At 48.0% G+C, this 15,860-nt stretch overlaps 1 protein-coding gene and 1 long non-coding RNA gene across 2 annotated transcripts in view; one reads left to right on the forward strand and one right to left on the reverse strand.

Annotated features, from left to right (window-relative positions):
* Positions 1-399: 399 nt before the first annotated feature.
* On the reverse strand, positions 400-2,597 carry ID2 (inhibitor of DNA binding 2). The gene is made up of 3 exons (XM_063425210.1): positions 2,139-2,597; positions 1,883-1,947; positions 400-1,209 (listed from the first exon to the last, which is right to left on the reverse strand). Exons 1-2 carry the CDS (start codon positions 2,484-2,486, stop codon positions 1,891-1,893), a joined length of 405 nt encoding a protein of 134 aa, XP_063281280.1. The 5' UTR covers positions 2,487-2,597; the 3' UTR covers positions 400-1,209; positions 1,883-1,890.
* Positions 2,598-5,394: 2,797 nt separating this feature from the next.
* LOC134565593 (uncharacterized) overlaps positions 5,395-15,860 on the forward strand; it is a 329,001-nt gene continuing 318,535 nt past the window's right edge. Inside the window, exon 1 of the long non-coding RNA XR_010083946.1 lies at positions 5,395-6,142. This is a non-coding gene — a long non-coding RNA (uncharacterized LOC134565593). The remainder of the gene's footprint in view (positions 6,143-15,860) is intronic.

The following is a 15,860-nucleotide window of genomic DNA, read 5'->3' on the forward strand; positions in this document are numbered from 1 at the left end:
TTCCAGTGAGGAAAGGCCACAGTCACTTCATCATTCTAGATCCCATGTTAACGCATCACCAACTCTCACAGTCAAAGCCTTCTAAGAGAAATTTCATAGTTGGGGCACTAATAACCACCCACAACCTTTAATGCTGAGTGATTATTCTAAGCGCAAATTAACAGACCTGGGCCATTACTACCCCGAACTGAATCATTCAGAGGGGTGGGAGGGAAGAGAAAAGGCAATACTCCATGGGAATGCCTCAGGATTAACTGCTTTTGTACATTTCCAAGCACTTTTGTCAATAGCATCCCTTGTGTAATAAATTCCTTTTCTAGTTCCTTTCACACTGTTTACAGGCAGATGACTTAGAAGATTGCAATATACACTCAAATAAGATTTTCCAAGTTACAAGAATTATTCACTTCAGGTAATTTTATTCTTTATAGTCTCTACATACTTGAATTTTTACTTGATAAATTCATAACAATGTATAAGTATTAAAAAAAACCAACCCAACCACAAAAACAACACAAATCAAAGCCAGCAAACAGTTGGTCCCCAAAGAATAAAGCAAGCAATCAGTTCAAGAAACACACTTGATTTATTTTGTATAAAAAGGGTTAAGTTTACAACTAAACTTTTATAAAAAGTTTAGCATGATTAAGTACATCATTACACTTTTTGCAGAAATGTATATTTCTGCCACTATACAAGAAAACTCTAATTAAAGAGTTCACAAGGTTTCACTCATATATATATATTTATATATAAATATATACACAGCATTCAGTCCTAGGTTTGTGTCAAAAAGGTAATTTCTGACCACAGACTTTCCTAAAAAACTGAACACTGGATCCTTCTGGTACTCACGCTCCACCTTTGGAAAAAAGGCAAAGTCTGCTTTAAAATGGGCAACTCCTTGTGAGATTTTTGTTTCGCTCCCCACGTTGGGAATAGTATATAAAGGAAGCCTTCCAACTAGGGAAAGGGTATTTAAGAGTCTCTTCATAAATAACTAGGTTCAGTCCAAGTTGAAAAATGGGGTGGGGATAAAGATCAATCTTGATTTTTTCTTCTTTATTCATTTTAAAAGGTCCTTTTTCTTGAATGTGGATTTCCCCCTCCAGATACAGCTGAAAAATAAATTCAGCACCTCAAAAAAAAAAAAAATCCTGTAGACATTTTCTTGTGCAAAAGAAAAAAAAAATCTCATCAGTGGAACACCTGCAAGAGATTGAAAAGAGGCATATTTAGGAGAATGCTAACAGGGCAGAGATCCGGACAGACTGGCGCCAGAGAGGAAGCCACAGTTTGAACATTTAACCAAACACTCAGAGATTGGGCAAACCCTGGCGTCCAGATGCAACACATACACGCTCACACACTCGCTCTCAAGAGCACAAATTGAACATAAAAATAACATACACTCCAGGGAAAGGCTAGAAAGAGGATTCTCAGTCCAATCTTTATTTAGATCTCTGTAAACGCAGTGTTCAGAGGCGCCAGTCTGCCTCTTAGAGCAATTATTTGATTAAAAGCAGTTGCTTATTTAACTGATAGCACAGACAATCCCACATCATAGAATTCAAGGAATTGTGCCAAGATTCCCAACTTAATCAGTCACTTTGGCCCAGGAAGTTAAGGCTCCAAGAACAGATAAGAATTTGCATTAAGCAGAGAGCAGGATCAGAGGAGCCTGTGCTGCTGGGTGAATCTTAGCGACACACACACACATTTAGGACCTCAAAACTCAGTTATTAGTCTCATTTCTTACTGATTACAAAGGCATCTCCTAATCAACTTTCGGGACCTATTTTTAGCACTTGCCATCACGCCTCCCATTCCCCGGGGAGGCAGTTTTTACCCGAAGTTTAGGGAAAAGGCGCACTGCACTCACCGTTTGATTCAGCCACAAAGTGCTTTGCTGTCGCCTGACATGAGCTCTGAGGGGAACTCGGACGCCTGCGGGAGAACAAGAGCAGGGTAAGGGCGAGGCGGCCGAGCGCTCGCAGGGCAGCGGGCGCGGATTGTCCCGGCTCCCGCAGCGCTTCCCCCGGGGCGGTCCGCTCCCAGCCCCGCCGCGGGCGCTGTCACCGCCGCCCGAGCTCCTCGGTCCGGCTCGGCGGCCAGCCGGGGCGCGGGGAGGCACTTACCTGTAGCGAGAGGATGCTGATGTCTGTGTTGAGGGTGGTCAGAGGAGTTCTGGAGGAAGGGTTCTGCCCGGGTCTCTGGTGGTGCAGGCTGACGATGCTGGGATGCGAGTCCAAGGCGATCTGCAGGTCCAGGATGTAGTCGATGACGTGCTGCAAGATTTCCATCTTGCTCACTTTCTTGTTCTGCGGGATGCTGGGCACCAGCTCCTTCAGCTTGGAGTAGCAGTCGTTCATGTTGTACAGCAGGCTCATTGGATCATCCACGGGCGTCTTGCTCCGAGAGATGCCCAGGTTGTGCTCCGAGAGGCCGGTTTTCCTGACGGACCGCACCGGGCTGAAGGCTTTCATGCTTGCAGAGGGACGGAGAGCGCGATTCCAGCGGGCGGGCGTGCTGAAGCCTGCGGAGCGCTGTGCTACCGCTCTGGCGCTACCGGAGCTCGCACTGAGGGACGGCGCTGCGCCGCCGCTCTTATACGGCGGCCGCCGCCGGGCCCGGCCCGCGCTCGCTGCCATTGGTGGCCACCGGCACGTCCATCAGCGCGGGGCGCCCTCACTGGTGGGGCCTTCCGCCCGCGCAGCCAATGGCGGCGGGGGGCGTGGCCGCGCGCACAGCTGAGGGAGTAAATAGTGCGCGGGGCTGTGCGGGCCCGCGCGGGGCCGTGGGGGTGTTCGGCGCTTCCCTGTGCCCTCAGGCATCCCCCCCGTGCCCTCAGGCATTCCCCCCCGTGCCCTCAGGCATTCCCCCCCGTGCCCTCAGGCATTCCCCCCCGTGCCCCCAGGCATTCCCCCCTGTGCCCTCAGGCATCCCCCCCGTGCCTCCTGTCCCTCCCTGCCCGCTCCCTGCCCTCCGCCGCACCCCGATCTCTGCGCGGGCTCGCACGGCGGTGCAGGACGCGCAGTTCCCGCTGCAGCGAGGGATGGCGAGGGTTGAGCCTTCCCCAGGTCACTGTGAATTGGAGCATCCCGGCCGTGTTTGCATGTCCCCGCTTAGGACACGGCTGCCAAAGTCAATGGCCGAGTTTGTAGCCAGCGCTGTAGGCTGCGGTTGTAAGCAGGAATGAAATAAATCAATATTAAAGATAAAATAAGCCTATAAACCCCACTGCAACTTTCCGTCCTGGCGAGAAAGGGACACTGAGCACCCACCAGCCAGGCAGGCGTCACTCCTTGCGCCCTGCTTCCTGAGAACAGGGCTACTTCAGATGATGCTATTAATTGGAGATCATTAAGCAAATCTGCATACTGGAAGTGCATTTACATGTATTACCCTTGAAAGGCTGCTCATCTGCGCCCTATCAGTGCTCCTGACACAGTACTGCCATTAATTATGCATAGATTGTTTCTGGTGACAAATGCAAATGCTTACTACACGCTGTACTTTTAGCAGCTTTTGGTTGCAGCCAATGAAACATCTTCCAGAAACATTCCAGAGGAAAAAGTTTTCGGGGTTTTTCTGTTTTGTTTTGTTGAGCTGGAGAAGTGACTTTGATTCCCTTTTATTTTAGTTCCATTGTATTTTCCTGTATCTTGCTTATGCTACCGGCTGTATAACAAAAGGACACAGCTTCCACCTTCCCTTCCACACACTGCCTAAGGAGAGTTCAACTTAAAAAAGCTTGAACGTGTATACACAACTAATATAAATGAAATTCTCCACAAATCGTAGCAATGCTCTAATTGTAAAACCATACAGATGCTTAAAGCACGTTAGTGCTCATTGCAAACAAAACCCATAGTAAACGCATACATCCATAAAATCAGTGAGGATTGTGCTGCCAATCATAAATATGAAAAGCAGACAAATACTAGATTTATCTGCGCGGTTGTTGCATAGCTACACGAAGGGGGTCGGGGCTGTGAGAGAGGAACATTACGGCCACTTGGAGACAAAGCTATCAAGAGCCACATCAGGTTTTTTTTCCAATTAACGTAGCATTCCTGAGCTGGTGGTTGGCTATTCTTTTAACAGGGCACTTTGGTGACTGTCACACCAGGGTGTTTGTCCCGGGGCTGTTCTCCGGGGTGGACTGGAGGCGGTGCCGAGGCTGACAGGAACACAATTCAACGCGTTTAGAAACGTGAAGGGTGAAAGTGAATCTCGACATTCAATCTGATAGGAAGACAAGTACACTGTTCAAGTGCAGTTACAGAGAGTAAATAATAATAAAAAACACCCTGCCAATTAACGACTTACTTAAAATCACGACTTAGGGTGACTTCAACCCTTACATCTCTGACATACCAATTGGTGGTGATACTTGACCTGCGGCCACAGGTTTTGGTCCTGCAACATGCTTGCGTTTCTGTCTAGTGAAGGCACCAGTGGAAGAAATGTTGAGTGGTTTTGGTGTAATATTTTACAACGTAAATATGTTCCTGCCTCTCCCATCACTGTTGGCCGTTCTTGGACAGTGCAGCAGCACCGCCGGCCGGGCACTGCACAGGACCCCGTATTATTGCTTTCGGGTTTCCGCACTGAGGGCTTAGCAGGCTTTTTGGAACACCGGGAAGTTGTGTGGAGAGGCTAACCTGGCTATTTGCTCTGTCATCAAATGACTGTCATGTGCGCTTTCTGCACGCGAAGGAGACCCGGCGAGCAGCCAGGCTCCGCTTCCCCCGGGAGAGCGGCTGAAGTGGCTTTCCCTAACATTTCATTCCCTCAGCTCTGCTGTTCTACCACTGAAGGCTTTGGCAGCGGCTCGCTAGCTTTGGGAGCTCCTGCGCTCCGACACGGGACCCACGAGCGGTGTCGCAGCCGCGGCGGTCCCTGGCGAGCCGGGGGGGCTGCGGGCCAAGGGGGGAGAGCCCGAAACCAGCGAAGTGGGGGGCAGCGAGCTACTCCACGGGGGCTTTTCCAGGACCCGTCCCGGGGGGAGGCAGCTCCGAGCGCCTCGGGAGCAGAGCGTCCGCCTCTTAGTTTTCAGCTGGGACTTTTACAGCCAGTTCCCAGCCGCGCCGCAAACATCTGTGAGGGATCGCCGCCGCAAAGCGCCGCTTTCGCCTCCGCGGCCCCGGGATCACAAACCCGGGGCTGCGCTGGTTCCCCCGCCCGGCGCCAGCCCGCGGCGGCGCTGGGTGCGCGGAGCGGCGGCGGAGCGCGGCCGCCCCGGGGGCGCCGTCCCCCCACGCGCCCCCGCGCCCCGCCCCGCGCCCGGGGCCGGCCCGGACTGCGCGGCGCCAGCCCCGTGACATCAGCCCCTCGCCGCCGCCCCCCCCGCCCGCGCCGCCCGGGCCCGGCGGCGCCGCTCAGGCGGCTGCCATGGCGACCGGGGCTGCGCCCGCGGCGGCGGCCCGGCCCCGCTTCCCCCTCCCGGGCGCACCTGCAGCGGGGGCCGCCGCCGGACGCCCCGCCATGCCGCGGGGGGAGGACGAGGGAATGTGGGAAGGCGGGGGGAGCCCGCAGAAAGGAGAGAGGAAAGTGTAAACCGGCCAAAATCGCGGATGGACGAGGGGGGGAAAGGTGCCGGCGCCGCTCGCCCCCCAGCCGGGCTGCCCTGCGGGGCCGGGTTGCCGCGACCCGGGCGGGAAGGAACGGGCCGCGCTTCCCAGGCTCCGAAGGGGGTAGAGAGTGGGGGTCCGGTCCTGCCGCACCCCTTCGCCCCCCAAATCCCCAGCCCCCCTCAAAAAAGTGTTTTCATGGGTTTTTTTGGAGGCTGCCTTTCTTTCGCCTCTGAAGGTCTTTCTAGCCCAGCCCAGGGTCACACAGTCACCCCGCGGCCAGGCTTCTCCCGGGGCTCCAGGCAGGAGCTGCGGCACGGCGCTGCCGCCCCCCTTGAGGACCGGCGCGTTCCTCCGCGGCCCTGTCCCTTGCCGCTAATGAAATCTATCTAAAACATCCAGTAATAATGTAAATAGCTTTAATTGCCTCGTATTTAAGCCATCAAACCAGACTTAAAAAAAAAAAAAATCTGTTAAAATTGGCCCGGTTCCAAGTCATTGACACCATCCAGCCTGTCCAAGCGGGGTGTCCAAATGTTTTGATACAGGAGTTTTCAATGTACCAGGTAAAATATCTCGCTAAACTCGGCCGATTTAACTACCCGCTCCCTTTTGTTTGCCTCACGTTTCCAATTCATTTAAAGTTGTAGAAGTTTGGGGGTTGGCTTTTTTTTTTCCCCCTTTCTTTCTCTCTTTCTTTTGGGGGGGAGGGGGAGAGTAATGCATGCAAAATATTTAGTTACAACTTCTGCGAAAGGCACCGATCTGTAACAGCATTTTCTACTTTCACAAAGGATTTTCCTGTTACTTTTGTTCCGGTCACAAAATTAAAAAAAAAAAAAAAAAAAGGCGAAAGAAGAAGAAGAAGAAGAAAAAAAAAAAAAACTTGGGGGAGAGATAAGGTCTGGAAAACAATCTGGAATTGCCAGGCTGTTGGTGGGAGCTCTGCGGGGCTGGCGTCAGGAAGTCTGCGCCGCCTTCTATTACTGTTGATCCAGCTTTGTGCAGCTGCACTCAGTACAATTAGCTTGTAGAAACAATCCTGCTGTAGGCAGCCTCTTCCCTTCAAAGTGCTTTTCTATACTGATCCCCTCACATCATGATGCTGGAAATCAAGTCACAAGCCGACCACTGTTTGGCCAACATCATCTGTGGGAATTCATTAACCTCCATCCCAGAGATGCAACAAGAGATTGTTTGTCCAGAACTAAACTTACAGCTTAATATGATGTGGCCCATACAGGAAAAAACCTGTGTCCCCATTTTTTTTCCTTTTTTCCCCCTTCATTTTTTCTTTTTTTTTCCCAAACTTTTTTTTTTTTTTTTTTTTTTTTTGTCCATAACAAGAAACACATTGTGCAGCTTTGTCTTCATTTCTTTTTTATTTTTTTCTTAAGGGGTGGGGAATGTAGCTGAAACCAGGCATGAGCCGGCTCCTGCTAAAACTTTGCCATCAAACTGTTTTTTGGTTCATCGGGCTGCAGTTTCCATAGAAGCAACTTATCCCCACGATCATCTTGTCGGGTGCACTTCGCAAGCTCATTTCCCGTCTGAGCTTGCTCCGCTGCTCTCGGATGCTGCAGCTGACACATTTCCTCCCCGTGCACTTTGCACCCACCTCATCCTTGCCCAGATGCTCGGGGCTGATTGTGCCTAAAAGGGGGTTTCAGCACACTCCGCAGCTGCCTTGGGGGAAGGGAGTTGTGTTTTTTTTTCCTTCTACTTTTCCCTGTTTCCCACTCCTCGCCGTGCCGGCAGCAGCCCTCCCCGTGCCCCTGGCCCAGCGCTGCAGACCCGGCTGGCAGGGGCGCGCCTGCGGCCACTGTCCCACGCCCCGCGCGTGTCCCGCGTGTGCGGCCGCAGCCGGTGCCAGGCGGGCCGGGCCCCGCGGAGCGCGGCCACCGGGCTTGGAACAGCGTGGGACAGCGCTGCCGAGAGTGGGACAGCGCTGCCGAGCGTGGGACAGCGCTGCCGAGGGTGGGACAGCGCTGCTGTGCGTGGGACAGCGCTGCCGTGCGTGGGATAGCGCTGCCGAGCGTGGGACAGCGCTGCCGAGGGTGGGACAGCGCTGCCGAGAGCGGGACAGCGCTGCCGAGCGTGGGGACAGCGCTGCTGTCCGTGGGACAGCGCTGCCGAGCGTGGGACAGCGCTGCTGTCCGTGGGACAGCGCTGCCGAGCGTGGGACAGCGCTGCTGTGCGTGGGACAGCGCTGCCGAGCGTGGGACAGCGCTGCCGTGCCCCTCCTGGGGAGCGGGGCCCCGGGCACTCCGTATGCGTGGGCAGCCCCGGAGCGGCAGCAGCAGGGTGACATCTCCCGTGTCCCGCGGCGCTCTGCGAGCAGCTGTGTGTCGGGAGCAGCAGTCCTGCCTCCCGGCACCCCCGTGCTCCCCCTGGCAGGGCTCTTCGCGTCCTGCTCTGCGGCTTTTGGGCCCTGGGGCTGGTGGCAGAGCTCGCTCGCCTCGGCTCCTTCACTGGGCACGAGAATGCCCTGCCCGCAGCTTCCACCCACCCGGTCCGAACCCCTCCGGCTGCTGCTGCAAGGAACGTGTGCATACACCTTCTCCGAGACCCATTTCCAAACTCCATTCTTTTCTGGGCCGTGTTTGCAGATGCCACAGATCCGCCAGCTTTTAACATCTCTTTTCCCCTTTCCTCCCTGTGCTTTTGAATAACGTTGCTTTCGCACAGTATCATTCCCTTCATCCCCCGCTTTTAAGCATCTCTCATCTGCTGCTATTAATCCCAAGCTGTGTGTTGTTGGGATGCTTTGGAAGTATTTTGGCAAAACATAAATGTTTTTTCATTCTTTGGAGACATCTCCATTTTGGCTAGAAGTGTTGGACTATAGGAAGGCCAGGCCTTTGTTTGGATTCTGTTTTGACATGTGTATCATTTTATGATCATATTCCTAAACTGCTGCTGTGCAGTAAAATGACTTTTACTCAAACTGTGTTTTCCAGCACCACCCTGCAAAGAGGGGTGTTTCCATGTGAATTGCATGGTTTTGCTGCAACATTTATATCAAATCCAAATTCAGATGCTTTAGTTCTAATGTTTACTTCTGTTTTGTAGGATTTCTCTTTTTTGTAAGTAGGACCAGTGCCATGAAGGCTTTGCTACATAAACTGCTATCTGCAAAGGGCTATTGCTTACCTGATTCTACTTGAAGAAATTTGCTGTGAAATCTTCCTGAGAGCAGCATCTCTCTGGCGTAGTAAGTTCTACTGGTATAAGGTGTGTTAGATCCGTGTATTAACTCTTATGTTTTTACTCAAAGACAAATACATTTGTTTTTAAAAATCTTTAACTATTTCATTAATGCAACATCTATGTTTTAATTAAGTTACATACCATCCTCTATAAGTGCTTGAAGTGAACCAGTTAAGTGGTTCTCTAACTTAGCATGGTTGTGCTAAAAATCTGGGATCAAGCAAGTTCACTTATTAGTGCATGGCTTATGTAGCAGATGGTTTTCATCTAGTGTAGCTTTTCTAGTGATACCTTTAAATTAATGTAGGTCTAAAATGTTGCAGATTTTGCACTCCCCACCAATTCTCTGGAAAATCTATTCAGGATAGAAAAGGGAGAAGGGGCCAGGCGGCAAATTACTGACAGTATCTCACATGCAATAAGGAATAAACCAAGGAGTAAAAAATGGGTTTATTCTTTTGTTAGTTATCTGGCTGGCTGGTCCAGCTCCCCTCAGTCTCCACTTTGGCCCAATTTTGATCTTTAGGTACTGGCCTGTGGGAATAAGATCACAAAAAACTTGGCTTAATTTCACTGAAAAAAAAAGTGAGGGATTGGGAATTGGCATGGTGGGGGAAGATTTTGCAAATCTGTTCAGGGTATGGTTTTAGGCACACACACCCCACTCCACCTCCCAAATTGTAAAATTATGATAATTTCAAGTGTAAGTGTGTTTACGGAGTGTGCTCTGTGTATTTTGTTTTTCCTCAATAATGATAATGTTTCATGAACATAGAGGAGAAATTGAGTCTGTTCTGCAACTGGCATCTAATTGTTGGTCAATCTGGCCTTCCTGTTGTCTTCAGGAAGAATACCTCAGTTCCATGGTGGAAAGCTTTGTAATATTAAGCAGGCAGTACTAATTTAACTTTTCCAAAGCTATTGTTATAGGTTATGTCAATACAGGACCCACAGCATTCTGAGTCCTTTTTGGACAAAAATTTTCTATGGTCAGGAAAGCCTAATTCCACTCAGGGTTTGGGAACTGGAAGTGCAGTTTAACAACATATGTGCACAGCATCCCAAATGGGTGTGCACCCTCATGAGTCCTGTTGAACCACAAGAGCTCTAGTGAAGTTCCCTAGGCTGTTAAAACTTTGCTTCTTTATTGGCCCAGAATGAGCATTATCTAGGTTAGGCTGACTTTCTTAGTGACTGTCGCCTGCATAAAGCCACCTGGGACACACAAAAGAGGTATGTGTCTAAGTCTCTGGAGAGGCCTGGTCCAGGAGGTGTGTGCTAGATCATGGTTAAATGCACACTGACAGCGTGGAGCCTAGCACAAGGTGCAGCAGCTGGAGCTGCCGGAAAGTTCAGGGGCAAAGAAGGAAAAGAACTGCTGCTTTCTCATGAGCAGTTTTTCTCATGAGAGCACTTGTCCTGGAAGTGAGTGATGCAGATTCAATGTTCTCCTCATCAGAGCTGATATAAACTCCCTCCTGCTTGCAAAGCAACCCTAACGACCAGAGATAAGGCTAAGGTGGAGGACACCCACCCATCCTGTTCAAGCTTGCCACAGTAAAGAAACAGATGCAAATTTCAGAAGGCCAGAGGCATTATAAACAAGAGGGAGCCTAACACTGTAGCTCAGGGGTAAAGGCATCTCCTGGATGGCAAGAAGCCTGAAGTCTGGGCCTGCTGGCCTGGCAGACTCACCCATTCTTGAGGGTGAGGTTCATCTCACCTTATCTTTGCTATTCAGAGGTTTTATGTCTCATCTCTCTATAGTCAGTGGGAAGAGAGAACAAGAGACACCTGCAGAGAGTGATTCATTCTGTGCCCATCTGACACCTCTCTCAGGATGGAGTGAATCTCCTCGCTGGGGGCCCTTTGCTCGCCATCAGTTCTCAGCAGGAGCCAGACAACCAATTTCAGCCAGGAGCCTGACTTAGAGATGCCGAGCGAGGTGTATTCCACTGTGGATGAGTAATTTTTCTGATTCATCATACCCAAATTTAGTCTTTAAAATTTGGGTATGTAGTCAAAGTTAGTTGAGTTCCGTCTCATGGTCATTCTCTGTATCATGGTCATTCCTTCCACTGGAAGGCTGGGCAGGGACAGCTGGGGTGAAATGTCTTGGGCTGAAGTATTGCTGAGCCTGTAGAGCCTGAAGGCCGTGTGGCCACGTGTGTCCCTGGTGTGTGCTCGGGGATCCTGGTGCCAGGTGTGTGAAATGTAAGTGTGGAACCATTACATGTCATTTTGCACACTTCTTTTGCGGATGGTCTAATTGACTCGAGGCACTACTTGCTGCTTCTAAGGGAGGAGCTAGATGTGTAAAATATGCGTAAAAATTGTTTGAAGATATTACAAGGCTACAGTTGGGTATTTCAGAAAGCTGAAAATCTCTGTATTTAAATGGAAGAAAATGAAGCACTATGGAAAATGGATTAAGTGTATACTGCATTTGATGCACTTGAATACCCAGAAAAATCTGTGTCTAACTTCTAAAACTGGAGGTTGGATGGCTTTAAAAATATCACCTTTAATACTAGCTCTTAAGAGACGAGTCTGTAATTTTCAGTTTCAAAAACCTATAGTTTTTTCATTTTTGATAGTTGGAATAGTGCTGTGGTGTACTGCAGCATAAATCCCAACTATCTACTTAATTGTTTCATCAGAGATCAGCAAAAGGTCACCCAGCTTTCTTATCAGATTACTGGAGTGCAAGTGTTTTCTGTGCTGGTCTGAGCTTGGTGCACACATATTCTTTGCAAATGGATGATTCCAGGGGAAGACAATTTTGGTTAAGGGTCACCAAAAGCTTATTGTCCAGTCAATTTGCAAATTTTAGATTGTAGAAACAATTGTGGAAAATAAGTGTCCAGTTTGGCAAAATTACAGTAATATATTCTTCTGATGGGTTTTTAGCTATGAGTACAATTGGAGATGATGCCACCATGTTGTTCATGTCAATCACTCCATAGAGCTGAATGCCTTCAACTATTCAAAAAGACATGGTTGAGAAACCCTTCTACTTCTTTTATCAAAATGCGGAGGATATATATCTAAATTTGGCAACATAATATAATAAAAATAATTTGGAATGGACTAAAATTATTTAAGGCCTCGAGCTATTGTTTACAACAGAGACAAAAGATCTGAAAATATTAAAAGGATGCACAGACTTATTGAAATACTTTGAGCCAGAACAAAACAGCTCATTTATACCTAGCTGAGCATCTCAGCTGTTCTCTGTTGAGCAATCAGAATTTGGAATTTCAGCAGTTTCTTTTTTTCTTTCCTTATCACTCTGCTTGTTTTCACTTCATTAGCGATAGTTTTGTGTTCCTTGTTCCCTTTCACAGGTCTCTTGGTTCCGGAGATGGGATTCACCTCACTTGATTTATGGCATGTGTCTGGTTGATATCTGCATCTAAGCCTGTCTTTAAAGACTCAGTTTACAGACAATTGAGAAAATCGTTGCTTCTGTGATTACTTATTTCTACCTAATACAGAGGTCTCAAAGCCTAACTCTATCCTTGATGCTCTCTTGATTTCTGAGTCCAGCTGTCCTTAGCCTTAGCATGTGGTTTAACTAGACACCCTGGCCTTGATGTGGATGTCCCATGTCGAGTTGGTTCTCAGACTTGAAGCATTTCTGACTCTGGTTTGGTGGAGTGCTGCTGCACAGTCCACAGGGTGTAACCTCTAGGCTAGATACTCATAGTTGTAAGTTTTGTGCATTTCTGCCTGTTGTTAGCTGTGCAATCTGCTGCTGTATTCCTTTGTGGCATAGATGGGACTTATGTGGTGAGGGAGGTTGCTTTTTATGGAAGCCTTACCTCAGTTGTTGTAGAAGGCACACAAAGAAGGAAGATATTCCTTAAAACAGCTGAATTATGTTCTGGAGGACTTAATCCATATCTCTGCCACAAAGTTTTTTTATGTGAGATGATGGACAAGTCACTTAGGGCAGGCCTGTGTCAGGAAACTGTTTATCACATGGGAACTCATTAATCCAATGGGAATTGTCCTTTAAGATCTAAATTATGATGAAAACACCACTTGAAGTAACAGGTCCCATCGATCACAAGTTTGGCAGACTGAACTAGAGTTAGTAGCCAGTACATTTTCTGACCAGCTGCTTCACATATTACCATTGGTTTAAAGATAACAGCTTCTTCTTTATTATTTTTTTTCTTTTTTCTTTCTTCTTTTTCCTTGTTCTTGAAAAGGGAATATCCCTTTTGAGGGTAGTACCGAATATATTCTAATAAAAGTGGGAAAAGATTCCGGGGTGGCAGAAGTAATAATTTTAATGAGGCATTCTGCTGTCCTTTCCAGCTTTTCAGGGCCCAAAGAGAGATTCCACCTCCTGCTCTCCAGCTAGGAAATCACATGGAGGTGCAGTGACAGTAGGGTGACTGCCAGAGACCAGAGAAAGTACCAGTCACAGCTGGATGAGGACTTGGAGCAGGAACAAGGAAGTCTAAGGATTAAAGGGGAATGTGAGAGGGAGAATTCAACTTTCAGATTTCTTCATCAATTTAGATTTCTTTCATTTGAAATGTCAAGCTAAAATAAGCAACACTATCCAGAAAGTGAATGCTTCTGAAGAAGTTTCTTGTATTTCTGCCTCCTGTTAGGACAACTTGTGAGGTAAACTCTGGTGATTTTAGCCCTAGTTAAATAAGTTTCCTGGGTTATGGGAGACATAGGCTCTGGGTTGATCCAGTGAGGTTCTTATAATCCTCAGATAAGAAACACTCCAGAAGTTGTCATTTAGGACATTCACCTGGTGCAATGGAAATTCTAAATTGCGTCTGAACTGGGAAGAATGGGACATGAAGCCTTGGTTTTTGACAGGCCTTGTAAAAATCAGACCACTTCTTTGAGAATTTCCCGAGAAAATGTTCAGGAGAATAATCTTGGTTTTCTTCTGAAGCGTGATTGTATTTTTCCTTATGTGAGCTTCTGCTTTGTTTTCAGAAGTGCTTTTATAGATTCTGTGAAGGAAAAATGTCATGGGAAAGTTTTTGGTAATTTTTTTATTGACTGGGTATTTTTTTCCTGTAATGCAGATGCTCCTTTTTTAAACCTGATAAAGGCATAGCTATTTGGGGACATGATACTCTCTGCTCTGTACTGAGAGCAGCAACACACCTTGCAGAATTGTTTTAAGGAGCAGTCTGTAGTGTGCCAATTTCTCTCTTTTCTGCTATTTTGGTAGTGTTTTGTGGAGTGAAGCACATGTATATAAGCTGCAAATGTACATTCTTGTATAGAATAAGCAGGCTGTCTGTGTGAATCAGCTGTTATGGGGGTGGCTGTGGGTAAGACATGAAACAGGCAGTGGAAACTCCTTCAGGCAGTGGGGACTCAGTAGTCTTCATGCTTTACACCTTTGGGGCCTGATGTAAATCCAGTGAGACCCAGGAAAACTCTCCCTGTCACGTCACAGCTTTGGATTCAGCTTCAGGTGTGCTTGTGAATGTGTATGTGGGATGTGGCTGTTTTTTGGCTAGTGTAACAGGTGCCTGTGAGAGCAGAGAGGGAATTTGTTTCACTGCTCTGGGTTGGCAAGTGAATTTTATCTAAAGCTTGTCACTTGCACATAGCCAGCCTGCTCACGTTCTAAATAGATTCTGCCCTCAGATTGTAAAGAACAAGATAATAACATTATGTTATGTACTTGAGAGCTAAATTATTTTAAAAGTCTGAAATTAGCAGATGAGGAGGAATTTATTTGCCAAATACATTTCAGAAGCAGCTTGGGAAACCTGTCAGAGCCCATCTTTAAGTGCTTAACTAGTGGCTGTTCAACTTAATAGCTCTGAAGAGTGCTTGCAGTATGAGGGAGACCAAAACAAAATCCCAGAATGCGTGAGGTTTTCTTCCAAACAGCAAAAACTGCCATCAATTCACAAACCAGATGATTAAAGAGGAAAACCTGCATCTACAACCACCAGCTTCACCTAACATCCTCTGTGCTCCAGGCAAAAAACCCCTTGCTCTTTTTTTGGACTCTTTATCTGCTCTTTTTAGCACTATTAACTTACTGTATAGCTGAACATGGCCTTTGCTCTGGTAGCGATGCCGGCCCGTACCACATGTTCATCCTTTTACTTCACAGATGTCTTCACGTTTTCCTGTGTCCTATCCTTCATGTGTGGGACAAAGGTCTGGACAATCCTTTCCAGCCACTCACCTTCAAATCCCTCCTTAAGATGCACACCACCCCTCGTGTCTGTGGGTTTTGCTGACGGTAGCTGGGCAGAGTGGAAGTTAAAATGTTTTCGAGGCAGCCTGTGTGAAAATGTGCTCATGGTCTTCCTACTGCAGATCTGCTGTCGACCCCTTTCCTGCTGGGGACAGCAAGGCCATGATGCCATTTTAGTAACCATCAGCTGTCATTGGAATGTGACACAGACAGGAGCAGCTCTTGGCTCTGCTGGTTGTCACCTCCCCTCTCTTTCACTCCCAACTGTCCCAGTTTGCTTTCAGCCACCGTGCTGCTTCCATCCTTCCTGGCTCTTGCACATCTGCAAATTCAGCTCTTGTGCCTGGCTGAGGGACTAAAGTCCACCCTTTCAGGCTTTGTTAGCACATCCTGCCTGTAAACATCAAAGATCTCTTTTGAGGAGGTGACTTTCTTGCATATGAAGCCACAGATCTTAATCCTTCAGAGTGGCAGAAGGGCTTTCCTCCTAGTTGATACTACTTGCCCAACTCCATATGGAAGGGGAAGGCATTCTAAATAATCAGAGCTTCAGCCAGGCAATTCTTCAAATTGTTTAAGGGTTTTTAATTCATATTGTAGGCTCCAGCATCATGTGGCAGAGAGCCAATATCAGTCATCTGACAATAACCTTCACCACCTATTGATAATGAGGGAATTCCTCTCGTAAGCCCCAGAAGCTTCTGTAATGGGTGAGATTGCTGTTTGCAAAGCATCCTGCAACATTCAGCCTAGCAGGTCTGCTGATTTTTAAATGATATAAACAAAACCCTGTAAAATCCCCATAGCCCAAAGACAGTGACTTCTGTTTATACTGTCCAGATCACAGATGCTGAGCATGAATGCATGAGCAG

Source organism: Prinia subflava, chromosome 2 (genome assembly GCF_021018805.1).
Source record: "Prinia subflava isolate CZ2003 ecotype Zambia chromosome 2, Cam_Psub_1.2, whole genome shotgun sequence".
In the NCBI taxonomy this organism is placed as follows: domain Eukaryota; kingdom Metazoa; phylum Chordata; class Aves; order Passeriformes; family Cisticolidae; genus Prinia; species Prinia subflava.

Bases quoted from the DNA above. Each gene is read 5' to 3' on its own strand.
- ID2 (XM_063425210.1), bottom strand. From the start codon at position 2,486: ATGAAAGCCTTCAGCCCGGTGCGGTCCGTCAGGAAAACCGGCCTCTCG. The intron at 1,948-2,138 runs GTAAGTGCCTCC...GTTCTCCCGCAG, and splicing joins TCAGCATCCTCTCGCTACAG to GCGTCCGAGTTCCCCTCAGA.